At 46.5% G+C, this 26112-nt stretch overlaps 9 protein-coding genes across 9 annotated transcripts; 4 read left to right on the top strand and 5 right to left on the bottom strand.

The window, feature by feature from the left end:
- The first annotated feature begins 669 nt into the window (after positions 1 to 669).
- SETTUDRAFT_125578 (uncharacterized protein) lies at positions 670 to 1865 on the top strand. Its single transcript, XM_008023565.1, has 4 exons — positions 670 to 878; positions 933 to 1148; positions 1199 to 1504; positions 1560 to 1865. The coding sequence occupies exons 1-4, from the start codon at positions 676 to 678 to the stop codon at positions 1852 to 1854; spliced, it is 1020 nt and encodes a 339-aa protein (XP_008021756.1). The 5' UTR covers positions 670 to 675; the 3' UTR covers positions 1855 to 1865.
- Positions 1866 to 2552: 687 nt separating this feature from the next.
- SETTUDRAFT_101621 (uncharacterized protein) lies at positions 2553 to 4469 on the bottom strand (the record flags this gene model as incomplete). Its single annotated transcript, XM_008023564.1, has 5 exons — positions 2553 to 3186; positions 3240 to 3304; positions 3361 to 3753; positions 3805 to 4133; positions 4304 to 4469. The coding sequence occupies 5 exons, from the start codon at positions 4467 to 4469 to the stop codon at positions 2553 to 2555; spliced, it is 1587 nt and encodes a 528-aa protein (XP_008021755.1).
- A 737-nt stretch (positions 4470 to 5206) lies between these two features.
- Positions 5207 to 7057, bottom strand: SETTUDRAFT_101417 (uncharacterized protein; the record flags this gene model as incomplete). Its single annotated transcript, XM_008023563.1, has 2 exons — positions 5207 to 5350; positions 5411 to 7057. The coding sequence occupies 2 exons, from the start codon at positions 7055 to 7057 to the stop codon at positions 5207 to 5209; spliced, it is 1791 nt and encodes a 596-aa protein (XP_008021754.1).
- A 456-nt stretch (positions 7058 to 7513) lies between these two features.
- On the top strand, positions 7514 to 8577 carry SETTUDRAFT_25198 (uncharacterized protein; the record flags this gene model as incomplete). The annotated part of the gene is made up of 2 exons (XM_008023054.1): positions 7514 to 8227; positions 8281 to 8577. 2 exons carry the CDS (start codon positions 7514 to 7516, stop codon positions 8575 to 8577), a joined length of 1011 nt encoding a protein of 336 aa, XP_008021245.1.
- A 344-nt stretch (positions 8578 to 8921) lies between these two features.
- SETTUDRAFT_36591 (uncharacterized protein) lies at positions 8922 to 10181 on the bottom strand (the record flags this gene model as incomplete). Its single annotated transcript, XM_008023130.1, has 2 exons — positions 8922 to 9995; positions 10149 to 10181. The coding sequence occupies 2 exons, from the start codon at positions 10179 to 10181 to the stop codon at positions 8922 to 8924; spliced, it is 1107 nt and encodes a 368-aa protein (XP_008021321.1).
- An 802-nt stretch (positions 10182 to 10983) lies between these two features.
- On the bottom strand, positions 10984 to 12082 carry SETTUDRAFT_158569 (uncharacterized protein; the record flags this gene model as incomplete). Its single annotated transcript, XM_008023562.1, has 3 exons — positions 10984 to 11204; positions 11398 to 11750; positions 11865 to 12082. 3 exons carry the CDS (start codon positions 12080 to 12082, stop codon positions 10984 to 10986), a joined length of 792 nt encoding a protein of 263 aa, XP_008021753.1.
- A 909-nt stretch (positions 12083 to 12991) lies between these two features.
- Positions 12992 to 14916, top strand: SETTUDRAFT_158568 (uncharacterized protein; the record flags this gene model as incomplete). The annotated part of the gene is made up of 7 exons (XM_008023561.1): positions 12992 to 13148; positions 13207 to 13295; positions 13353 to 13443; positions 13496 to 14124; positions 14272 to 14311; positions 14369 to 14633; positions 14724 to 14916. The coding sequence occupies 7 exons, from the start codon at positions 12992 to 12994 to the stop codon at positions 14914 to 14916; spliced, it is 1464 nt and encodes a 487-aa protein (XP_008021752.1).
- A 381-nt stretch (positions 14917 to 15297) lies between these two features.
- Positions 15298 to 22955, bottom strand: SETTUDRAFT_158567 (uncharacterized protein; the record flags this gene model as incomplete). Its single annotated transcript, XM_008023560.1, has 6 exons — positions 15298 to 16118; positions 16303 to 17571; positions 17671 to 19981; positions 20163 to 20860; positions 20924 to 22295; positions 22350 to 22955. 6 exons carry the CDS (start codon positions 22953 to 22955, stop codon positions 15298 to 15300), a joined length of 7077 nt encoding a protein of 2358 aa, XP_008021751.1.
- Positions 22956 to 23558: 603 nt separating this feature from the next.
- On the top strand, positions 23559 to 25402 carry SETTUDRAFT_158566 (uncharacterized protein; the record flags this gene model as incomplete). Its single annotated transcript, XM_008023559.1, has 6 exons — positions 23559 to 23837; positions 23912 to 24277; positions 24338 to 24585; positions 24660 to 25098; positions 25160 to 25249; positions 25310 to 25402. 6 exons carry the CDS (start codon positions 23559 to 23561, stop codon positions 25400 to 25402), a joined length of 1515 nt encoding a protein of 504 aa, XP_008021750.1.
- Positions 25403 to 26112: the final 710 nt, after the last annotated feature.

Here is a 26112-nt window from a genome sequence, read left to right as displayed (position 1 = left end):
CTCTCTCGTTTCGACTTAGTGCCCAGCGAGTAGCAGCTGTCTTGGCGTTTCGACTTGGTGCTTCTACAGAGGTAACCAGTCTCTGTATCAGCGTTTGGATTTGGTGCCACAGTAGGCGAAGACTGTCTCGGCGTTTCGACTTATTTTGCTATTACAGACCAGAAAACTGTTATAGCGTTTTTGAATTTTGTGCCACAGTAGGCAAAGACTGTCCTGGCGGTTGGATATGGTGCCACAGCGGGATCAGGCTGTCTCGGCGTTTAGATATAGGATTTTTGATTTTTGTTGTTTTATTTGGTGTTTTTAATTGTTTTTAGTTTCGTTTGGTAGTCTCCCTATTAGTCATCGGGGCGGTCTGTGCGTTCTCGAAGATTTTCGCATTTCGAACACGTCGCAAGAATACCGACAATACCCCCTCTAGCACCTCAACGAGAGGGCTGCACACATTAGAGGTGGCGTAAATCGGTTTCTCGCGACGTGTTACCCCTATATCTGATAGAAAATTGACGAGTTTTGATGAAAGATTTCTGCTTAAAAGTTGGTGTGTCTGTCGGCCACTCGCTATACTTTGACGTTAGTGGATACCCGCTATATCAATTTGGTGTCGAATGCTTCAACCAAGAACCTCCATTTGCAATACGAAATTATTCTACATTCCAGAAAAGCTTGCTCAGTATGATCCAAACCACTACACAAGTCCCCCAGGTGACGCTGAAGGCTGTCGGGGGAGGGCACATGAAGATTGATGGCGCGGAAACAAACTATGGCGACTGGAGAGATGACCTTGCCAGAGATGGCTATGCCGTTGTAAAAGGCGCCATCCCAAGGGACCGGGCTGACGCTTATGCCGACAGTATGTACGCATGGTTGGAAGGCTTGTAAGTCATGATGGTATCCTAGTGATTTTATACGTGACTAATATCATTAAATAGCGGCCTGGGGTTTGACAGGAACGACCTTTCTACAGTTCACAGGGACCGATTGCCCACCGTCAACGAGAAGGGCATGTGTCTCAACTATGCTGTAACCCACGAAGACTTTGCTTGGGGCGTTCGCGGGGAGCCCGGTGTCGTAGGGGCCTTTGAGAAAATCTACGACGATAAAGATCTCATCGTCTCATTTGATGCCATCAACTTTACATTCCCCAAGTCAGTTCTTCGTCTCAAGACCCAAACGCACATGTTGATCAAGAGTCTAGCCGTACAGACATTGCCCCCAACAAGCCATGGCCTCATCAAGACCAAGATCCCGCAAAGCCTGGTTTCAGGTGCATGCAAGGTCTTGTCAACCTTTTGCCCAATGGTCCCGATGACGGCGGCCTCATAGTGTGCCCTGGTGGCCACCTTTTGTCTGACGAGTTTCACAAAGACATGGCTGATGAACCACGTATCCCAGCATGGACTCCTGAGTGGTACGGCTTCACAGAGAATGGTATGAAATGGCTGGAAAACAAGGGCCTAAAATGGGTCAAAGTGTGCGCTGAGCCTGGCGATTTACTGCTTTGGTAAGTCTTCTCCACTCCGTTTTGGTACTCTACCAAGGTGTTTACTATTGATAAGGGATTCTCGCACCCCTCACTACAATCTCGGTTCGAAGACAACCCAGCCCAGATTTGCTATATACACCTGCTATATGCCTGCATCACACGCAACTCAAGAGGACCTTATCCGCAAGAAGGACGCCTATAAGCGTTATGTTGGCACTACACATTGGCCAAACGCTAGACACACTGGCTCGAACGTGGCAAAACGTGATGGAGAAGATGACCCGCACAACCGCTTCGAACCTGTGAATAAGCCTGTACTTGATGAGCGTACATTCAAGTTGACTGGCATTCCATCCATCAAGGCTTAGCTTACGTAGATTGATCACACCCCAGTACGAATAAAAATGAAGTACTTGACATTTATCTCATTTTTTTTACTAATGGAAGGCCAAGCTCACGGATGGTTCACAACTGGGGCAGCAGTAATGATGCCCGGTACGCCTAGAAACGCCATAATTGTGGCGAAGATCTTCCTTCCACCCCTCATACCCTATGATTGCTTTTGAACAAGCCGTGTAGTATCTTGGTTTTCGTTTCCCCCAACGATCAAGCTGCTGAAATGGCATTGAAAGGCACAGATGTTTCTTTGGACTGATACGGTACAGTCATACATGCCTTGTTTCACTGAGAAGATGAATGAACTGTCGCTGCATAATGTTTCAATTCCCTTCTTAGAAGCCTTTCTACCATTTAATATTGATTCCTTTGGTTCCAGATTACACTGCACGTAGTGTTTAATAACATGTATCACTCCCCAAGAACGAGACTTACTGATAGCCAAGGGAAACGTTCATCAAATCCTGACCCGAAAATCACTCACCGAATGCTGAATCTTTTGCATGAAGTCTGAAAAACTAAATTAGGGCTTTTTTCAATATGTAAACAAGTTGAGTAAAAGCCAAAATCAATGCGGAGCATTTCCTTTGTCCTGAAAGACCTCTCAAGTCAGAATTCTGGGCGCTGCCTAGCAATAACTATTCCACTGATCGATGCCCCTACTACTGATTTAACGCGACATAGAGGGAACTCCATGTCGCTTTTTGGTTGCCCATTGACCAGTGTAAGCTCTGATTCGTTTGCCATAGATGAAGATTGGAATCCCAAGAAAACCAAACAGAGCTGTGAGACCAGCATATGTGCCGAAAGAGCCATCGTACCCAGCAGTGTGGATAAACTTGGCCACACCATAGCTGGTGCCAAAAGAGACAAACCCACGGAAAGTTGTAATGACAACAAGGACAGGTCCAGCCCGTGCAGGGTAAGAATCGAGTAGGTATGTAATGGCAGCTATGTTTGATCCGACGAAGCAGAAGTAGTATCCTGCGTTGGCGAAGACGATAACAAACCAATGGTACTTCTCAGGGTGCTGCCCTGCCTGTCCATAGAGTGTAGCGGAGATGACGCCGACGAGAACAGGAATCCAGAGAACCAGGAGGCGGTTCTCGGGCTCGTGGAAACCGCCATTACGCTTTGCTCGCCACCTAATGACCTTATCGGACCCATTGCCAAGGAGAGGAAGCGCAACAAATGCAACCACTATTTGTCCAGCATTAACATAAGATGCTGCATCGTTGCCCCAGTTGTAAGGCGAAGAGGTAACGATGGTGCCGTAAGTCGTTCCGATGGCGATGTTAATACCACTGGCAGAGCGTTAGCAACGTACGAGAAGATGCCGACACAAGATAGTACTTACATTGTCAAGCCATTAAGACAGAATGCCCATAGCACGTTAGGGAACAAGAGGATTTGGAAGGTGTGCTGTCTAGCAATCAGTGATGTGAACTGTCGTCATCTGGATGGTCATCTATACGTACAATGAAGCCGTACCAGCCCTCCGCCCAATCGAATTCTCCGACAAAAAATCGCATGTCTGAGCGGAGTGTTCGTGGCTCATAGTTGGTAGTGTCAAGGGCGGGTCGTTCTGACAACCTCACAGGTTTTGCTGTGGTTTGTTCCGATTCTACACCGTCAAAATTCGACGATTGGCCATAGGCTACAAGGGATCGAGCATATCGGCTCTCGGGTACGAGGAATATTGAAACAATCAGAGTTACAGCTGAAAGTCCCGCGCCTAATCTATACCAATTCGCAGGACCTATGGCTCCAGCTAGAGGAGATGCAGCAATGACAAGACCTGCAGAGAGGGTTGTTTGTATGGCAGACTGCCACATGAGAAACGTACTACGTTCGTGCATAAAGTGAATCACCTGGAATCTGAAATGAGTGCAGGATTGATTTAGAATCCCAGTAATGCTTACCTGGATCATCATAGGCACCAAAGCTTCACTTTGACCAGCAGCGAAACCAAGAACCATTCGAGCACCGAGATGCCAGTTGTAGTCTTTTGCTTGGGCTGCTAGGAGAGCTCCGAGAACGAGAACGACGAGCGATCCAAGGAACACAGGTCGTCTGCCAATTGCCAGAGCTAGAGGCATGCATGTAAGACAGCCTACGCCCATAAACATAGATGGGTAAGTCATCAGAGCAGTGATATCAGCATAATCGGCACCGTGCGCAGCGTAGTCTGGAATATAGAATCCTAGAAGACCGCCAAACCCGGACACCAGTGAAAGACCGAGGCTTGAGACTGTGACGATTAGACACGAAAAATATCCAGAGGATGATTGAGACCTACAGATTGAAACAAGGGATATGAAGACAATCTTTCTCCACTTGGGTAAATTGAGAGGATCTAGATGACTGATTAGTAAACTTTGCAAGGAGTGGGCTGTACGAAATTACCCCTGGGATCAGCACTTGGTATGGGTACAAGGTAGATGTCCTTGTCGTCAGTGATAGCCACTGTGCCCATTGCCTGGGTTTGACGAATTCCATCCTTGCTTTGCTCCTCATCGCTCGAGAGATACTCGAATCTCTCCACGGCTGTCTCTAAAGTTTTCGCATCTTTGGTGATGGCAGCCATCCTGAGGAAGAAAACACTGATGTGGTGAGAATTAAGAGGAGAACGAAGGACAGGAATAGTGAGATAACCCGCTCGTCCACTGCTGGAAGGGCTTCAAAGGTCCGCACCTGTTTGAGATATCGATATCGCTGGCCATTCGATTCTTATTAAAGCCTTCAGACTATCAACCGTGATGTTCAGCCCCGCCCGTCGTCTTCCTTAGCTGTTCCCACCGCGACCGACAAACATGGAACTGGAGCTTCATGATTCGTAACCACATGAAACCCCACATCCCGTATCTCTTGGTTTTGGGCATGAATCTTGGATTTGGTTCCCCATGGGGAAATTTTGCGGGGTAGGATCCACGTAGCATGCAGTGCGGGCTGAGGGCACCAGAACCGCACTAGCGTTCGGAGAGTGGGCGGTGGCGTTTTAACCATGATGTCCGTCAACTCATAGCCCCGCTAGTTCGATAGCAGACGACAATGATGCTGGAGGATATGAATTTGGAGAAAGGCAGCGATATACAATATCATGATGTCCAAAGTAGTAACCGGTTGTCAAGGCTTTTGGCCTACTTTCGCCTAATATATGCTGCCAAGTTTGCTGCTTCGGGCACTCGATGGTGTCCAAATAACATCTCAGCACTTCTTGAATGTATAACCATTGTTCAAAGCAGATATCTACTATGCTCGAGAAAAGATTATTTACTCAATATGAATCTAATTATGAAAGGTTGTGATTGCATTCATGTGCAGCTACAACGGGACAAAAGGCAGAATCACACGGCTAGGAGTATCAGGGCCGATATGAACCCTATGATCTCCTCTATTCCTCTCACTTTCTGGTCGCTCAGTTGAAAATGCAGTGTATTCTGCAATGGATGGGAATGTTCCTGAGACCTGCGAAAATCATTAGCCGCTGTACTCAGATTGGAATTGCCTAGAAACGATGAAACTAACCTGAACACTGATTGATTGTCCCTCTTCAAAGTCTACACCCATCGACCAGATTCCGATCTCGAGCTTGATTATCTCACCGGGTGTGACCTTCTCCTCGATATCATGTGGGTGGAACGGGAATTGCTCGTGGATTGACTTTTCTGGGATGATACTTCGGTGGCTTGCACGCAGAGTACCTACACTTCCCATGTGTAAATTGGTACTCTGTCGATCCTTCTCTGGAATATCTGCAATGCTCTTGATCTCCTCTGGTACTGCAGAGAAAGGAAAGCACAGATGCATCAGAAGATCGCCGTTTTTGTCTCGCTTCCGCAATATGACGAATACATTCATGTCATCGTGAGAAGGACAGGACATATAGAGTATGGCTTTTGGTAGTCCAATCAGTCGAGACTTCTCGGTAAACGTATGAGTAAACTCTACGATTGACTTGGAGTCCTCGGAATTATACGAAACTACTTCTTCCGCAGAGGCTGGTTTCTCACTGAGGCCTGATTTGGAAAGGTGGAAAGCTCGGTACTGAGTGTCCGGTATAGGAAAGTCGGCGTATTCAATGTTGTCGATCGCATCATGATCACCAAATTGCAATGCTGACCATCGAACCTTTGGAGTTGTCTCCCAATCGTTGCTAATCCCTTTGAGATAGTAGTCGAAGTACTTGTGCAGCTCATCATGGGAGTGTTCGACGCAGTACAGCTCGTACCACTCTTGGTATGAACTCCATCGGATCCATTTGTTGTTGTGAGGAAGTTCGAGCCACGCCCTCACAGAACCCATAGTATGAATACTACTAAAGTCGCTCCCACTGATGTACACCGGACACTGAATTCGGGTCATGTCCGGTCGCTTGTCTTCCCAGTAGGCGTTTGAAACTGGGGATCTTCGGTACATTTCAGCCATGTCCTCGATACCACCGTTTGGGTTGTTGGTTTTAATGATGAATTTCGTAATAAGATCAAAGTTGGACATGGAGAATATGCCACCGCGGCAGAACTGCTCTCGATAGATATCTCCTGATCCTTCCCAGGGTGCAATGGCGGCAAGGTGGGGTGGCCGGAGCGAAGCGACGTGCCATTGGATGATTGCAAGTGCAGAGTTTCCAGCCATTCCAACCTTGCCATTGCTCCACGGCATTGCTGCAAGCGCTTCAATAACATCATAGCAGTCTTCGGCGTCTTGAGAGCCCATCAGTGGGATTGAGCCATCGGAATCGCCTGTGCCGCGAGAGTCGACAGAGACAATTGCATAGCCGCGCGGGCACCAAGTTACAGGATCCAGACCTTCAAACTTCTCCAAGCCGCTCAAGGCCTCTTTGGGTACGCAGCATTGCCATACACACATTGGTAGCATGTGAAGCGCAGAATATTTCTTTCCGTAACACGACCAACTAACGACAGCTGGTAACTTTTCATCGTCTTTGGCATCGGCAGGTCGATAGATGTCTGCGTACAATCGTACACCGTCGCGGACCTTGATCTCAACGTCGTGATCTATCCGAATGTCGCTCTCCAAGGCGCGGCCTCCATAAGGTCGGGCGCCCTTCTTCACAATTTCGACTTTGCCAGGTGTGAAGCCTTGATAGTTGTTGACACCAACTTCGGGTTTGGATATGCGTTTGTACGCAACTTGTGGCATTTGGGTAGGCATGGTGTTGGTGCCCTGACGTGGTAAATTATATGGGAGAATAAAATTGAAGGTATTGGAGAAAATTCAGGGAGATTTGGAGGAATTAGGGGAGGTGTCAAATGGATGTATGATGTGTTTGGAGCACAGGTGTAAATAGCGCATACATTCTTCCCTCCGATGAGTTCTCAAAAGGGCAGGCATCGGCTGCTGGCCAGGACTCACCCGTCTTCGGCCGTGACTTATCAGGTTTAGCCTTGTTCTCTGCATAGTCGCCCACATCTTCCGTCTCGGGAATGTGGGCGGTTTGCGGGGTAAACACCCCGAATGCCCACACGATGGATGCTAAGGCGACGATTTACAGAAAGCGTTTAAGTATTTCAAGGAGATTTCGCAGAGTTCGTCACCATATCAAACTTTGTTGTCCACAGCAACACAAAGAACTATCACTTCACATCTTCACCACTTGATTCGTTCATCATGGCACCTCACGCGGAAGAGCCTCAGGCAGACTCAGGTGTTGATCTCATCCAACATGACGGCAAAAGTTACGGCGATTGGCGCGACGAATTCCATCGCTATGGCTGCGCGGTCGTGAAGAATGTTATAACACTAGAACGGGCAGATTATTACAAGAAAAAGCAACTTGAATGGCTTCAATCCTTCGATCTTGGGTTTGACCCCAATGACGAATCCACCTGGACGGCAGAACATCTTCCTGTCAGCTTCAAGGGCGGCATGTACTTTGCCTATGCCAGCACTCACGAGAAGTTCGTATGGGAGGCCCGCACAGAGCCTAATGTCGTTGATATCTTTACAAAACTATGGGGAACGGACGAGCTTCTGTGTTCTTTCGATGGAATGAACATTACCCTACCACGACAAAAGGACCTGACTTGGAGCCCATGGCCGCATTGCGACCAGAACGAGAACCGCAAAGGAATGCAGTGTGTTCAGGGGCTGTTAAACTATCAGCCCAACGGCCCAAAGGACGGCGGTTTGATCTTGATGAAGGGAAGCTCAAAACTCTTCGACGAGTTTTTCGCTGAGCAACGAGAACAAGATGAGCATGAGGACAAACCCCCACCAGAGGAAGATTTTCGGGATCTTTTCATCTTCAAGGAGGAAGACGTGAAGTGGTTCGAAAGCAAGGGCTGCGTATTACAGAAGATTGATATGGAACCCGGTGACATGGTAAGTACATCATCATTCATATTTGAAATAAATCTCACTAACATGTGATTCAGGTTTTGTGGGACAGCAGAACAATGCACTACGCAGCCCATCCTCAGGGCGACCGCATTCGACACGTGCAGTACATCTGCATGACGCCACGGAAATTTGCGAAAGAGGAAGACATCGAGTTGAAGGCTGAGCTATTTGACAACTTCCAGGGTACCACACATTGGCCCCATTGCAATATCCATAAGGCTGGTCCGCCACTTCGCGATGGCAAAATGTGCCCAAAGAATAGAAGTGAACCATTGGAAAAACCAGAGCGTACGGATCAGATATTAAAGTTGGCTGGAGTCAAAGTTTACTAAATCATGTTATCACTGTGTGTAGAACTAGGTGCTGCATTCTGCATTCTGCCTTCCTTTATAATTGAGCCTACCCGCAATCACCTAGACGTTGAGTTGGTACGTGCAGTTTATATATAGCTTGGCAAAATACATCATACTTGCGACGTACTACAAAGTAATCACCTGAATAAGCTGCATAGCTTTAATAATTTCGCTGTCTTCTCTACGAGAACATCACATATTTTGAAGATAATTGATCCGTAAACTTTGTCCAATCTCTGCAGAGCATACCAAATCAGACGAAAGGTTAATTGAACCAGAGCTCACGTGTTGATATTCGCGTAAAAAGATTCTATTTATCGCACTCAAGCAGACAGCTTGACAACATGCACTCTGCTCCACTCTACCGCCCCTTTATACATACAATTGTAATCCATAAACTCATCCGGTCGCATTTTGATCTCTTGACTGCCCTTTTCCATCGCCGGCTTCGCAGCATCGCGACTAAACTTTTGAATTAAACTCGCACGCTCATACCTCGCCTCAAACACTTCTTTTAGCTTTATAGCAACCTGATCACTCGTCGGCTGCCCATGCAAGTCAGCAAAGAATGCACCAAGGGCCTCTGCATCTTCGATTGCTTGGCTCGCGCCTTGACCTTGAGTTGGTAGCATAGCGTGTGCGGCATCTCCGATCAGGATGACACGTCCGCGATGCCAAGTTTCGAGAGGGTCGAGGTCGCGAAGCTGCCACAGCCCGATACTTTGAGCTTGCTTCATGACGGTGCGAGTCCACTCTGGGAAGTCTTTAAAGGTCTCGAGCATCTTTTCAGAGTCGCCTTCTGTAACCCACGACTGTGCTTTGTCGGGATCTTCGTTCATCTTTTCGTCTGGCACCAAACCAACGATGCTGTACAACTCGCCGTTTCGCGCCGGACCCATGATGAGGCGACAGTCGTGGGCTATCATCATAGAAGTATATGGTTGCTCCGGATTGATATTTGCAGCAAATTCCGGGGCCTGCTGTTTGATATCGCGCGAAGACATCATGAGCCGGTAGCAGGAGGAGCCCGTGGGGATCGGTTTGACCTCTTTGCCCAACACAAGTGAACGTAGGGCACTATGTATGCCGTCGGCGCCGACCACAATATCTGCCTGGAGGACGTCACCGTTCTGCAAGGTGATAGTGCCGGTGTCGCAATTACAGTCAACGACGCGAGAGACCGTGCGCACCACTGCAGGCGGACCATTCCTCGTCTCATCTTTCGCAACCTTCAGAAGATGCGAATGCAAATCTTGCCGGTGCCACATGATTCGGTCCGCACCGTACTGCTTCTTAGCAAGCAATGGGATCTCAGTCACCATCCTGCCTTCTGTAGTGTATATGCGGAAGCCATGATCGACCATCCCACTAGCGCCTTCAATCAAATCACTAATCCCCTAATTATGCTGCAATATTCGAGTTGCGTTTGGTTGAAGGGAGATTGTTGCTCCAATCTCATTGCAGAGTCGAGATTGTTCGAGAATGATAATATGGCGGTTGGGACCACGGAGAGCAATGGCACTCGCCAGGCCTGCAATCCCCCCACCTACGATGATAATCTGCAGCGGCGAAGGAGAAGACATGTTGCAGTAGCGATTTGCACGGTATGATAGGTGAGGATTGTTGAGATGGGGTTGTTCGTCAACATGAGACACCGAGATGCAGTCAAGTTCGACTACAGCAGTCTCACATAGGACACGTACGCCCAGTGCTTAGCACGAGCCGATGCCTCCACTTTACGATGATTCATATTATTGTTCCAAAATGGATTGTTCCTGCGCGTCCGAATCATACTGGGGTGCAGAGTCGGAATGCGGTGGCGCCCAAATTACCGTCGGAATGTGGTGGGCATGCGGAACTTGTGGGGTTAGGGCCATGCAGACGCCTTATACCGCGTTGCCAAGTGGAGCATCCCTGTCATCTTAAGTACTGTCACCCCAGAGATTTTTAGTTATCGCGTCCTTGCATGAAGAGATTTGTGTTCAGCATCCTGGTGGGCTTATATAACATATTTGGGGGCGTGTACACGTAAAACTACATCAAAGTGATGGGCCCAGTATGCGCAAGCATCATGCAAGAAGCCATCTTAACCGGATGTTATTTAACCTGCCATATTTACGTACATCACTGTTCCACAAACCCAAATCGTTGAAGCAAAGGTACCCAATGAACAGCAAGGGCAGAGCATACTCACGTGGCCCAAGGCTGAGGATACTTTCGTCTAGTAGATATCTGATATGGTTTACATTGAGTACAAGGTCATTGGATAGAAAACTGAAGTTCCGTCTCCTTGAGGCAGTGTTATCAATGTAACGGCTAGGCCATGGTAGTATCGCACCCTTTGACAATATGAACAATTAGGATTTCTCCAATATTCTCTTTGGGTTATAGTTCAAAATGTCCAAGCATTGCTTTTGATAGCTTTGTGAAGATCTTTCGTCGGCGATCGAGAAGATCCATGTAGGTTTCTCTTGGCTCAATAGCAATCGAGTCGATTACGATAAGTTCGTCGCCCTTTAGCAGCTCCGTATACGCTCTCTCCGTAAACTCACCTAGAGGAAGGCCGTATGTGCGACCTCTAGGACCGGCATAGTCGTGTAATTCACCTATAGTAATCATTGCATTAGCATTAGACTATGATGGTTAAGTGAAAACCACTTAGGAGTACTCTTTGGTCAACCATGCAAGGAAGTGTTCCGCGATCGTGCCAGTACGCTGATAATAAACACAGAAAAATCACGTGTAACTGTATCGAGGACGAAGTGTTTGACACAAACCAAGAAGGTTATGGAGACTTACTTTGCACTACAGGAGGGTAAATCTCAATGATCTTTGTGGGTTTGTGGCGGTTTTGTTCGCGTAAGCAGTCCACGAACGCTGTTAAAGCAGCCTTGGAGGCTGAGTACGCAGCCAAAGTGACTGCTGGTACAATAGCAAGATGCGTCCCAGTAATGATAAGACTAGTTGGCGTTGACTTTGCCTGAAGGTGGGGCAGAAATTTGACTGCTAAGTTCACAATGCTTGTAAAATTCACATTGATCTCCTGATGGAATTTTCCGAGGTCGAATTCTGCCGGTCTTGACAAACGCGTCTGGCTTTGGATGCCAGCGTTCAAGAAAACACAGTCGAGGTCGGGATGTTCCTCTATCACCCTGTGAGTGTCTAATTAACGAAATACTCATAACAGCTCAATCTAGACCAAGTGCTATTTTGCTAGCTTATGCATAAGTAAGAGTGAAGGTTTAACGTAAGAAGATCTAGCTTACTTTGAGAAAAATGAGTCCACACCCTCGTGATCCGCGATATCAAATTGAATCGAGGCAGCTTTTGGGCTGTTATGTTTCTTGACAAATTCGTCCAATCTATCCTGACGTCGGCCAACAGCTATGACCTTAGATCCCTCCATGATTAGCTTATCAGCCATTCCGGCGCCGATGCCAGAAGTGGCTCCAACAAGGAGAACAGTTTTGTAGGTAAAAGGCATGATACTATTTCTTGAGATTTCAGAATAGCGAATGAGCATACGAGGAGAAAATGTTCACTTCCGAACTTCTCCGGGAATATGTGCTAGGCAGAGAGATAACGACAAAGGCAGGAATGAATAGAGACTACTTAAGCTGTCCCTAGAAACACAGTATCTTAATATGTATCCATCTTCCATATGATTCAATTCGCTATTACGAATTATCTAGGTAAAGGGAACTCAACAAATTGGTAGCAAATTCAAGCAAACACCTAGTTCGCTTAGATGTTAACTAAAATGTTTACCTCGATATACTCATGAATGCAACCAGATGCACTATAATTCTCAGTATCGCAATTATTAGACTCGAAGTTGGGGCCAAATAACACAATCCAGAATGGGGCGGCGGGTAAATCAAGAGTTTTGACACCGAGTAAAAAAGCAACTACTTACAAGAAAACCGGGATTGTTTTCAGACTAGTAGGCAGCACTAACAACCCCGTCCCATATTTGAAACTGGAAAAATTATCCATCGTTGATTCTTCTTTTTGTCCAAGTAACGGGCACCCATTAGTTATATACAATTGTCACCAAAAGGTAAGGATAGCTCCTATGCGTCTACCTCTAGACTGTAGATAGGCTTATGAAGATCTTCTAGTTTATTTTACAGAATAATTTTCATCGGGTCGGTTTCATAAGCATGAATAGGCTTATAATAGACTACAATTAGCCTATGGAGACTCGACCGCGGTCTTGCAAGTGAGCTGCAATCGGACTTCTCTGCGCGAATCTTTGAGCCCTCTCACGAATCTTAAAATTCTCTTTTTCAAATCGATTGCCATGGACCATAATATTGTCAGGTCTTTGTTTACAGACCGAAATACCCTTGTATACTCTTCTGCGATCGCGCTCATCGTATGGCTGCTTTCCATGTTCAAAAACAGGAAGAATGAATTGCCCTTGTTAGCTGCCGAGTACCGTACGGCAGAGCAACGACGTCAGCTTTACCTCTCATCAGCAGAAAAGCTCTATAAAAAAGGCCTGAATCTATTCAGGAATAAACCCTATCGCCTTGAAACTGCCGACGGTTAGCAAGCAATTTAAGTGAGAAACGAAATTGACATGTAGGACTGATAGGGAATCAGGGGAACGCATTGTAGTGCCTTTGTGCGCAATGGAAGAGCTACGCAGGTTACCAGAAGATCATCTGAGTATGATTAAAGCAGTTAGAGAGGTGAGGATCTCTTGGCTCTACACATCACAGAGTGTGTATTGATAATTGCGTTTCAAGAGTACAGAGACAAGATACACCGGCATGACCGATGTTGCAGACCTGAAATTTTTAGCTCACGTACTCCGAGCAGATCTTACACCCAATCTCAGTGAGAAAAAATCGCAGCACAAACCTCGCAGCTCACGACTAACAGATATCAGGTCGTCTCAACTCAAGACTTGCCGAAGAAGTGGACAGAACAGTCAGGAACACCATTGGTCCGTGTGAAGACTGGACCCCTCATATTCTCTACCAACACCTGTTGAAGGTAGTTGCCATCGCCTCAGGGAATACATTTCTAGGCCCCGACCTGTGCTCACGTGACGAGTATGTCCGGTCGAGTATCAGTTACACAGTCGATGTATTCCGGGCTATCTCCCAGATCAAAAAATGGCCTCGTTATTTACGCTTCCTTGGCCAGTACTTCACGCCAGAGTTGAAGAAGATCGAATTACATCGCCGTAATGCCGAGGGGTTTCTTCTCCCGGTGATCCAACAGCGAAGGGCTATCATGGAAAGTGGCGGTGAACTGCCAGACGATCTGCTGCAATGGATGATGAAGAAGGCCGATGAGCATAAGTATACCGATGTGATGCTTGCGGATGCTCAGTTAACCCTCAGTATGACGGCAATACACACAACCACTTCAGCTCTCATGGATACAGTGTGCGAGCTAGTCATTAGACCAGACCTAGTGAGTGAGATCCGCGACGAGATCAGATACGTTCTCGAAGCGGAAGGAGGCAGTTTCACGACAAATGCACTCTTCAACATGAAGTTACTTGATAGCGTAAGCTTATCATTTCAATTATTTTGATGCAAGCGATTTCATGAATACACTTTATCATGGGTAATTTAAAGCGGCGAGCTCGCTTAATGCACGATGAATTGCTCGATGTTTTCCAATAAATTATTACATATGCTGACCCAGTGACAGGTTATCAGAGAGTCGCAAAGACACAATGCCGTTGGGAAGAGTAAGTATTTTGTTTTCTTTTTGTTGCGGAAGTCATCTACTTACTTATTGGCATTAGTTCGTTTTAACCGAGTTGTTCTTAAGCCAATCACGCTGAAAGATGGCTCGGTGATACCAAAGGGTTACACTATTGAGGCACCATACGCAGCCTTCGTAAATGATCCTCAGCTTTACCAGGAGCCAGATAGCTTCAACCCTTACCGATTCCTAGACCTCCGATTGAACAAATCGGAGGATCTGATAGGATATAAGAGCAAGGAGCAGTACCAATTCGTGACTGTTGTGAAGGAAAATATGGGATTTGGCTATGGTCGCCATTCTTGGTAAGCATCTTCCAACACTGATTTCCAGAGACGCATGTGGTTCATGATCTACCTTCTCTGTACGACAAGCTAATGGATGTACGCACAAAGCCCAGGACGATTTTTTGCTGCAAACGAGATCAAACTCATTACCGCCCATATATTAATGCAATACGATATCCGAATGCCAATGGGAATCAAAGAGAAATATCCAAATATTGGGACAGGCGCTAGATCACACAAGAATCCAGGAAACAAGATTGAGTTTAGGCGTCTTGAGACACCTATATTACCAGGGATATAGAGAGAATCTATGTAGAAATCCATCCAATAGCTTCTCAATTCGAATTTTCCGTCTTGTCATTTAGGATAACTTCAAATAATTCTTCTTGCGGAGATATTTCACTATAGCATAAAAGCCTTTGTATGCCGCATCGTAACTGTCGTATAATGGTACTAGTATACACATCTAATCTCTTCATCCATCTCCTCAGTCTATTTCTAAAACAAAATCCTAGAACCTTATGGTCCTGCCTCAGTGGATGTCAAAGTTATTTTTACCACTAAGCATAAAAAAATGCCCATTATATGCCCGCTAAAAACAATCCGATAATTTAAGAAGTCTATGTCCATAACTCCGAGGAAATCTATTTGCAAGAGGAACTAGGAAGTTACATAGCAATCTTCAAGATGCCATTGGAGAACATAGAGTTAGCCCTACATGCCGACACAGAAAGTCATACCCATCCAGAACCGCTGTTCTAGCGTCCTTGTCAATGCTAGCCAAACCTTTCAAATCAAACAAGTGTGGAACTCCATCCACGATTCTTAGCTCAGCATCAACATTTCGGTCTTTCAATGCTTGCCAAGTTCGCTCAGCCTGTTTCCAAGGGATCAAATCGTCGTTTCGAGGGTGAATAATGAAAGTGGGCGTCGTGTAATTGCCTGCGCGTATTTGAGCAAGGGGGCTAATGGACAAAATTTGACTCTTTGATGGTGCGTCTGGCTCTTTTTGCGTCCGTTTGTCCAATCCGTTGAGTAAGACATGTAGCGTGCGTCCCTGGCAGTTCATGTGTAAAGCGAGACGACTACGCGGGTCCATTTTCGCCATCCAGCCGCCCAAAGCTCTCTTGGAAGGCGAAATGTTGTACTTGGTGATTGGCCTGTCGAATACGCCCCCATCCCATATGCGACTGTCGAGATCATAAGCATCTACTTGACTTCCTGAAGCACCTTGAGGGATGTTTGGTAGTGTCCAAAAGTCATCCTCGTAGTCCAAAGGACAGTAGAAAGCCAAAATTGCGTTAGGCGGATCAATCCCACGAGCCATCGAAGACCAGCTTAGCGTTGTTGCAAGGTGTCCACCAGTTGACCAACCTACGACCACGACATTGGTGGTATCAATAACAATGTCCTTCCGCGCCAGTGGAAGACCAGGAAGAGAGGTTTTAATCCAATAGAGGGCATCAGCAGCGTCAGCCATTGGTCCTTCGGTCAAAGTGACCTCTGGGCAGAGCCGGTAGTCGATGCTGATAACGAGGAATCCACTTTCTAGCATTATCTGCGTCTGCTCTTTTTGAATATCATGTCTTGAGAGCATGATGTGGCCACCGCCATGAATCATGAGGGCTTTATGCGGAATGTTAGTTCACCTATGCAGATATGAATTTTTTTCAAAAGGATAACTTACCTACAGGGAGTTTTCGCCTGGCATCAATTTGTTTGTTGGGGTAGTAAAGATCAGCAAAAAGCTGTAAACCATCAACCTCTTTGAATGGAAACGTTTGACGAAGTGTCAAATTTTTGCTGGTATCCAATAGGGAAGGCTGCATGGCGGATGCTGTGATGACTCGCAATAGGTCAGACTCCTTTCCTGGGCTCCGACTCCAATCGACCCATCTAAAACCAGCGGTGTTTAGGTCCTGCTGCCATCGTTGTTCTGTAGCGAGAGCGTGTTGCCGACCGTCTGTAAACAGCCACCAACCTTCAAGGAGACCAAATACGAGGTCAAACCAGTACAGATTTCTTGTCAGCTCTACAAGGCATAGCAAACCGTCCGGTTTCAGCATTTTACGAATGTGGGTTGTAGATGCTACAAGATCCTTGGTAGCATGAATGCAATTAGTGGATAACACGATGTCGTATGTGCCAAGAAATTCTGGCCGAGGTTCCTTCTCGATGTCTACAACCATAAATTCCATGAAAGGCCATTGAGAGAACTTACGGCTAGCTTGCGTCACTAGCGAAGGGGAGAGGTCGGTAAACGTGTAAGTGAAACTAGCCCCGTGCTTGGCCAAAGTTTCGACAACGGTCTTGGTGGTGCCGCCAGTTCCAGCGCCAAGCTCAAGGATTCTCAGCTTCCTCTTGCCCTCCATTTTGACGAGAACAGAGGTCAGATATTCTGTCAACTGCAGCGTTCCTGTTTTGAACATCGGTGCGTTCGTATAAACATCTCCTAGCAGAGCGCGCGCCTCGGCATTTTGGAAGATTAGAGCGATTGGATTTTCTACCCCAGTCAGGCAATCGGCCAGCTTGTGAGCCGTCGTGTGAAGAAGCTTCATTTCGGAAGTGTGCTGAGGAAAGTTCTGAATTATTGACTCGGTCAACTCAGTTGGCGAAGAAGTTGGCAGAGGCTTTTCACTGCGTGAGTATTCGCCATTACCGGTACCGGTTACCAGTTTTGCATCAACCAATATATTGTGCAACTGGCTCACAAGTTTGGTATGTCTCGACTGATATTCGAAAGTCGGTAGAATCTCATTAGGGGCGAGTTGACGTAGATCGCAACCTAATTTGGCAAAGGCCTCGAGAACGTAGACTACAACCAGTTCGGATTGGACGGGGAAAACGTTCTCATAGAAGCCGGTAAACCTGGTTGCATCTGAATGCTCATCATATGAAACTGAGCATTCATTGAAGGATGCTTGAGCGGTCGAAGCAAGGTTTACTCCCTCTGCAGCTCCTTGGCACTTCTCAGCTATACCAGCTGGGCTTTCCCGGTGGCACATTTCAAGATTGATACCATCCAGAGGCAAGCTTTTGCGCGGCGCATAGTCACTGGCAACCTCCTCTGCCGGGTCAACTTTTTCGATTGTGCCATTGATATTACCAACCAAATTCGCGACAGCAAGCACATCAGAACATTCAAAGAATTCTTGCTGGGATATTGGCGTTCCAAAGAGTGACGAGAGGTCTGCCAGTACTTCGGTCACAAGAAGTGAGTCGACGCCGAGAGCATCCAAAGTTGTTGTGGGTGTAATGCTTTCGACTGGGATTTCGATAATCTGGCTAAACATCGTTCGTACTTTGGTCAAGGTGTCGGAAAATTTGTGAGTTTTGGAAGAAATCTGGTCGAGTTTTGATGTGAGAGAGCTGACAACGTCTGCTTCGGAACTTCCAGGCTTGCTCTCCTCACCCAGAGGCTCTGAAGAATATCCAGAATCGTTTGCCTCATCTACGTCACTGGAAGACGTAGGTGTTACTATTTTCCCAGTGAGTGCTTTGGCGGTCGTCCCGGTCGTTTTGTTAAGTCTGGTGAGAGTTCTTATGAGTGACTTCATGGCGACGGCGTGAAAGTTGGCACCAATTATGGCTACAACCATACATCCAGACCTATTATCATACACAAAGAGGTCGTTTGTCCGAGTATTCGAGTTGTGTTCCTCGAAATGAGTGTAGACAGTCCACTCCCTGGAATTACCCTTGGCAGAGAAAGATGCTGGTGAGAAGATGATTTCATCAATGGATGTGCACATGAGCACTGTGGACTTATCTCTGTTGGACAGCGTGTTGCAGTGAATCCCCGAAACTTGGAGGAAATTGTCCAGTATAATTGGGTCACAGATACCAGCACTTAGTGATGCGGGTTGTTCAAGTGGCACCTTGACTAGGCCGGTAGCATTGCATCCATATGCTGACACATTGTGAACTCCTCGGTAGTAGTCTGCGTAATCAACAACTTCGTTAAAGCAATCGTATACCATGGTGCCACTAACGCCACTGATATAGGAAGACTCTTTGACCTGGTGTTTTCCAAGCCGGCTTAGAAGCTGAATGCGCCTCTCAGTATCAGGATCATTGACCTTCTGCCAGTGGAAGGTTCCGCTAGCGTGTAAAGTTTGGCCCTTGCGAGATTCAACAGATTCTTGGCTGCTGATCGTGAAATCCCACGTGTCCTCATTTCTCGTCTTGTGCAAATGGATTATAGTAGCCAAGCTGTCACCTAACCCAAGCGGGGCTGATAGTGAAAGTTTCTGCAGATGAGGAAAGTGGCTGGTGGTATCAGATCGCTTTGAGATGATATCGGCAGACTGAGCAACCATCTCCATATACATGGAAGCAGGGCAAAGACTCTGGCTGGTAACAGCATGACCTCGAGCAGCAAGCTGAAACATGGTACTTTGAGTGTTAACAACGAAGACATGCTCCCCGGACTTTGTTCCAGTGGTGTTCACTAATTCGACAAGAGTTGTAGTCGTTTTAAACCCCAAGCCATTCGCAAGAGGAGCCGGTTCCAAAGGCAACCAATGCGATGACTTCTCAAATTGGTAAGGAGGCAGGTTTATGTTTCGATAGCGGTAGCTGGAAGAGCGATGGAAAAGCCAGTGTTGGACATCTTGGCCCGCATTCCACAGCTTACACGTTGCATTTGCTAAGTTGGCTGTTGAATCAGCTGTATTTCCAAGCTGCATGGAGACGAACATATCACATCGACTGGGCTTGTTGGTAATCCGCTGGATCATGGAAATAACAGGCGTAGCCGAACCGGCCTCAAGCCAAACGGCTGAAGGCAGGCGTGAAGTAATTCGGTTGATCGCTTCGTTGAAGTAGACAGGTTGTCGCGTGTGTTGAACGATGTTCCCAGGGCCAAATTCGGACCAACTACTTCCAGAAGTGCATGTTTCAACCCGAATCTGGGGGTGTCGAATATGGATGATCTCAGCCAACTTATACAAGTCTTGTAGGATATTATCGGTAAGATGAGAATGGTAAGCATGGTCGTTTGGTAGGGTCATGGTTTTGAAACCCTTGCACTCCATGTTGGCACGAGAGATTGACTCGGCGTCGCCTGCGAGAATGAAACTGCGGGGTCCATTATAGCAGGCAACTTCCACCCGGTTTTTGCTTTGTGAGTTGATCTTCTCGATGATATTGTTGAGATCATCATGGTCGCATTCGACAGCCAGCATAGATCCGCGTTCAGAGCTCCAATTATCTCGTACAAGACGGGCTCGTCCAGCAACGAGTCGAAAAGTATCTTCAAGACTTATGGATCCAGAAAGGCACAAGGCAGTTAACTGACCGAAACTGTGACCAATCATAGTATCAACTTCGAGGCCGCTGTCGATCCAGCTTTGACCGCAGGCAATCTGGAGAGAGAGCAACATGCAGTGAAGCAATACGGTATCTTCTGTAGCATTGCCCTGGAATATATCGGGGAAAATGCTGAGACCGAACATGTTCTGGCATAAGTTGTCGCATTTGTCCTAAAAACATCATGTTAGGTTTACGGCTTGCAACGAAGGGTAGACGGTGCTACTGTTGACTTACTAGGTGGGTCTTAAAAAGATCACAGTTGTCGTAAAGCTGTCTAGAGACAGATACAGAGTTTCCGTTTTGTCCGCCAAAGCAAAGAACCACGGGTGATTTTGCGATGTTTTTTGAATGCGCCTCATCAATGGCCAACAGCGCACTTCTACGATCATTCCCGCAGAAACCCATTCTTCGCTCCAACGAGGAGTTGTTTGCCATTGAAAGATTGAAGGCTAGAGAGCCTAATGGGACGTCTTGTCCAGCCAAGTACTGTTTCAGCTTCTCTTTGAAGGCGTTGAGGGAAATATCTGACTTTGCTGAGAATAGGACGGGATAGGTCGTAGAGCGTGACTCTGTATAGTCAGTGCGCACTGGCTGATACTCACGAATGAGAAGAGCCGCATTGCTACCGGCTGCTCCGTAATTATTAACTAGCGCAATTCGTCTCGGTGCCGTCCAGGACATTGTGGTCGTAGGCACTGAAATGCCCTCGCAGAGCCGGATTCTCCGATTGATCGATTTGAAGTTAGCCTGCTTTGGGATCATTTTGTGTTGCATCATGAGAAGAACTTTGATGACACCCGCCGATCCAGAAGCAGCTTCAGCATGGCCAATGTTGTCTTTGACGGATCCCACAAAGACCCCCTCGCTACGAGGTTGTTGCATGAATATAGTTCGAATACTCTCAAATTCGATTGGATCACCGACTTGGGTACCTAGTGAGGTTCTTAGTCACTTCCTCATTCATTTTTATATTAGTGTCTTCATGTTTTACTCACCCGTACCATGTGCCTCCACATACGTTACCTCTTCTGGTTGAATCTTGGCTTCCTCAAGTACACGCTGATACAAAGATCTTTGCGACTTGCTGTCCGGGACTGTGATTGATGTGCAGTTGGAATTTTGATTAACAGCTGAAGAGGAGAGAACCGCAAGCACCCGATCATTGTCTGCTAATGCTTTGGAGAGCGGCTTTAATACGACAATCCCAGAACCTTCACCCCTACAATAGCCGGAGGCGTCGTCGTCGAAGGCTCTTGAATGCCCTTTTGTGTTGAGAAACGAGGCAGCGGCGAGATTCTGATGCATTGTAGGACTGGTAATGACATTTACACCCCCAGCAATAGCCACAGAGCACTCGCCGCTGAGGAGAGCTTTGCGTGCAGTATGAATAGCGACAGCGGACGATGAACAGGCCGTGTCAATGGTTAGAGAGGGGCCTTCCCAACCAAAGAAATGACTGATACGACCGCTTATGAATGCGCGAAGTGTGCCAGTAGCTGCAAAGGAATTGGCATCTCTCGACGCAACGTTGGCATCATAGTCAACGCTGCCGACACCTAGATAACAACCTACATCTGTAGGCATTTGCTTGCCGCAGTACCCGGCTGACTCCATCGCCTGGTATGCGACCTGCAGTGCGAGGCGTTGTTGCGGGTCCATTGATTTGGCCTCGCGACCGGAAATGCCAAAGAAGTTGTGGTCGAAAGCATCAGGGTTGTCCAGGAAGTTGCCCCAAAATGTAGCCAATTTCGGTTCGCGTGTCAGCCTTGCTGGATCGAAGCGGTCTAATGGCATTGAACCAATCGCAGTCTTCCCATCACGGAGTAGCTGCCAAAACTCGTCCAGATCGTCGGATTGAGGAAAGCGACACGCCATTCCGATGATCGCAATTTCTTCTGCCTCGCCATCTTCTTCACAAGTATGATAAGGCTGCCTCTCTAGACTTTTATGGGACAACGAACGAGGGATGCATGGTGTATTGCCGAAGCTCATCAGCTGGACCTGGTCCAAGCCATGATCGCCAACTGTGTTCTTGATGGTTTGGAACCACTGAACATGTTCGCAAAGAATAAGCTGAATGGCAACATCGTGAAGAGCCCCAGCGAGAATGCACTCGGTGCTAGCAGTTGATCTGAGGGGTAAGCGAAGGTGTTTTGCATCAGGCAATTGCAGGTCTGCATGGCTTGCACACAGCTCGCTCAACTGCTTAGCCGCTTGTCGATGTTTTTCATGATGGTACGATCCGCAGATTCCAACTGTAACGGCTGCGATGCCAGCCTCATTCAATCTCGAAGACAGTGTTTCTTGCCTACTTTGTGGCAGAGTAACAGTGAACTCGTTTTTGTCTGTGATGCACGACACGTATGCCTGTTGGATTGCAGGGTTAGTAACCAAACCAGAATATGGGGACAGCCACATTACCTTGGGTATATTTCCCAAACACAGATCCAAATATGCTCTGTCTGCCTGAGTTTTACATCGGACAGACAAAGTGATAGCAGAATCCCCAGGAGTCGCGTGTGACATGTTCTCTATGTCGACAATGACGCCAAGGCATGCAGCAAGTCGCACGGCATTGGAAACATAACGATCAAAGGTGTCCTTGTTGTTGGACGAGGAGATAGCCGCAGCAGATAAAAAGCCAATGCAAAAGCCCTGGGCAGCTTCACATTGGTCGAACGCATCACCCTGGACTTGTATCCAGTGAGCTATCTGGGATACCACGGTAAGGGGTGCAAGTTCGGTGTTCGAGAATTCTGTAGGGTCTAGAGTCACAGAACCAGCGGCGAGGTCGCTCAAGTTTTGCAACTTGCTCGCCGCTGCCAATTCATGACCGGAGCCGTAGATACCCTGTAATAGAGGCCATAACGAAGGCAGCGTTCTGAGAGACTCTCGAAGGGTAGACAGACGGATATCTTTCGACAAAGCCGATGTCAAGTCTGAAAGTCGTCCGGGCGTCCACTCTGCTTTTTGTGGTCCGAAAAGAACGATCCGGTATTTGGGGTGGGTATGACCTGTGAACGTCATGGTGGATATCGATGTGGTGTGTGCGAACACTAAAATTAAGATAGGTCTGCCTTTAATGTGAGTGGCTTTCTGAGCGATCTGCCTATGTATACAGATGTCAAATTGATGGCTATACCTTTACGAACCCTCGATATCGGCGAAGTTACCAGCTTAGGCATGAAAATTGACTTTACCTATTCAATTGATGCACGTTGGGCACTAGTTGCGCTTGACTTCGGCTCAACTCTAGGTAGTTGTATCGATAGACTAGAGGCTAAAACGAATCTATTAGAAGTCACTCGATGCGACGGGGGTCGCGCTAACTGGGATATTAGCACCGGGTGAATAACTTAGTGCTTTGTCAACGCTTGGCTGTCGCACAACTCCCGACACTGGGTGTCACTCGCAGTAAGAAACTCCAAAGAACTTCATCCATGTCAACAACTAGTTATCCATATATGATGTCACGAATTTTGAGTCTGTGAGATATACGTAGCAGTCCTTGTCCCTGCCCGCAATTGTGAATCAATCCTTCCGTTATTTGTCCATCACATATTTGTACTTTGTTCTTGTGTTTCCCGATTCATGACAGCCATGGAATTGGCGGTGGCCTTGCTTCAGAAAATGAACTTTCTGATTCTGGTACTACTTTTGGTGTTAGTGCTTGGACTCCTACAGCTAGGACGGACATGGTGGCGTTTGCGTGATATTCCCGGTCCCTTCTTTGCGCGTGTTACGAATCTACAGCGCATCCTATGGGTTAAGTCAAAGCGTGCGCACTTGTATCTGCAAGCAGAACATGCGAAGCATGGCGACGTTGTACGTATCGGGCCAAACATGGTTTCTATCAGCAACCCCGAAGTTCTTCCAATGATATATACTACACGCACCGGATTCCCAAAGGTACGTTAAAACGACATCGTGTCGTTCGGCCATCAGAAATTATTCCGTGGTATCACCAACTGATGCTTTTACAGTCAGATTTTTACCCAACTCTACAGGGATACACACCTCATGGTGGTAAACTTGAAGCTATATTTAATACCACTAGTGACGAGATTCATAAATCACTCAAACAGCCCATTGCATCTCTATTCACTTTGGCCAATGTGCCTTATTTAGAGCCTCGTGTCGACGAAGTCCTTGAATGTTTGCGGGAAAAGCTTGATGCTAAGTTTGTACACAATGACGTTGTCGTCAATCTTGGCCAATGGGTAAAGTATTTTGCTTTCGATACCATGGGCACAATGACCTTCTCGAAACGATATGGCTTTCTAGACGCTGGCAAGGATGTTGGCAAGATATTGCAAAATATAGTCGAATTCATGCGAATTTCAGCACCGGTAATGATGAGAGCTACCCGAAAAAAAAGCCTTGCATAATACTGACTGGGTTCATATCAGTACACTCAGATTCCATGGTTTGATCGGCTCTCGCGTAAGAACCGTATCGGAGATTTTTTGCAGCGAAAGCTCGGGCTCCAGGCTTCCATGAGCATAATCACCTTTGTCTCGAAGGCAATTGCGGAGAAGAAACAAGAACTAGCACAATCCGTGAAAAAGACCTCGGACGAAGACAACAACGTCCGCGGCAAAGACTTTCTTACGCGCTATATTGAGATCGTGGAGAAGGATCCTTCGGTACCACCATGGTAGGCAAACCTCAACCTTGCCCAAACTTTCTATCAGCTCCCTTTGGAAAGCTGCTATACTGACATCTTCAAAGGGCCCCTGTTGCCTGGACATTTTCAAACGTTATTGCTGGCTCTGACTCAGTAGCGAGTCTCATGATCACAACCCTGTTTCATCTCATGTCATACCCTCAGACGATGAAAAAGCTGTACCATGAGCTTCTAACGGCAGGGCTATCCAGACCGCTCCCTAAATGGAGCGAAGTAAGAACACTACCGTATTTGGATGCGTGCGTGTTAGAAGGCGTGCGTATACACCCTCCTTTCTGCCTGCCGTTCGAGCGCGTCGTGCCAAAGGGAGGTATCACTATCCGTGATCATTTTCTACCAGAAGGCACGATCGTAGGTGGAAGCCCATACGTAGTCAACCGGAACAAAGAGTGGTTTGGTGAAGACGCTGAGTTCTGGCGACCAGAGCGGTGGACAGAAAATGACGAGGCACACAAAAAGAAGTTGGAGCAAGGAATTCTTACAGTAAGTTTCGTGTAGCTTTGAGCCACAGCAGGCTTTCCACGGCTGACATCTTCGCCCACAGTTTGGTTCAGGACGTCGTGTCTGTTTAGGTCGTTATGTCGGCCTTCTTGAAATCAAGAAGCTCATTGCGTTTCTGGTCCTCAACTACGATGTAAGTGTTCATCGTTTCTTGTTGTGGTGACAGCACCCGTCTAATCTGATTGGAAAATAGCTTCGTGTGGTAGATCAGGAGCGGTATCAAGTAGAAAACTCATGGTTTTTCTTCCAGACAGGGTTGTATGCCACATTGAAGAAAAGGCCTTAGATAATATCGGCTAGTAGCTTTGCCATACTTAAAAAGTCCTCGGAAGAGGGTACGGAGGAATGGATCGGCACCTTTGGTTGCAACTGATAACAGATTACGTGAGACTATTTCTGTACTAGTATCTAGCTAAACTAGACTTTCTATATTGTGTTATAGGAAATATGATGTTCTCTACATCCTTTTAAGAGGATTCTCATCCTAGTTAAAAAGTAGTGTATTATAAAAGTTTCTATTTTATAAAACTATATAAAAGCATCATTTTTTCCATTCTAAAACTATATATCTTTCGTAAAAAAAATGATACATTATTTTGAAATTTTAAATGAAATATTATAAGTTAATAATTAATATATAATGATATCTTTAAGATTTTATACACCTATATCTACTAGTAAGTAGTAGAAAAAAGATTTGTTGAACCTAAAGTTCTTATCCTTATAACAATATAGATTTAGAGATATTTACCTATTATAACATACTCTAGATAGTAATATAATTATTAGTGAAATAAACGTTTTTAAACTAGCAGATAGAGAGGGTCTAGCTTTTTTTTTAAGAAATATTATAACTTCTTATAAAGTAGCTCTAAAGAGGTAGTTAATTACTTATTTTAACAATCTTACACATAACACCAACTTCGAGTTTTCTGGAAACCGCTAGGAAAGCACGCTATCTAGGAGAACCGACACGAGGAATTCGACTAACAGCAC

This window comes from Exserohilum turcica, assembly GCF_000359705.1.
Source record: "Exserohilum turcica Et28A unplaced genomic scaffold SETTUscaffold_10, whole genome shotgun sequence".
NCBI classification, from domain to species: domain Eukaryota; kingdom Fungi; phylum Ascomycota; class Dothideomycetes; order Pleosporales; family Pleosporaceae; genus Exserohilum; species Exserohilum turcicum.
Note: the sequence above shows the minus strand (reverse complement) of the source record. Positions and strands in the feature narration are given on the sequence as shown.

Bases quoted from the DNA above. Each gene is read 5' to 3' on its own strand.
- SETTUDRAFT_125578 (XM_008023565.1), top strand. From the start codon at position 676: ATGATCCAAACCACTACACAAGTCCCCCAGGTGACGCTGAAGGCTGTC. The intron at 879-932 runs GTAAGTCATGAT...ATCATTAAATAG, and splicing joins TACGCATGGTTGGAAGGCTT to CGGCCTGGGGTTTGACAGGA. The intron at 1,149-1,198 runs GTCAGTTCTTCG...TCAAGAGTCTAG, and splicing joins ATCAACTTTACATTCCCCAA to CCGTACAGACATTGCCCCCA.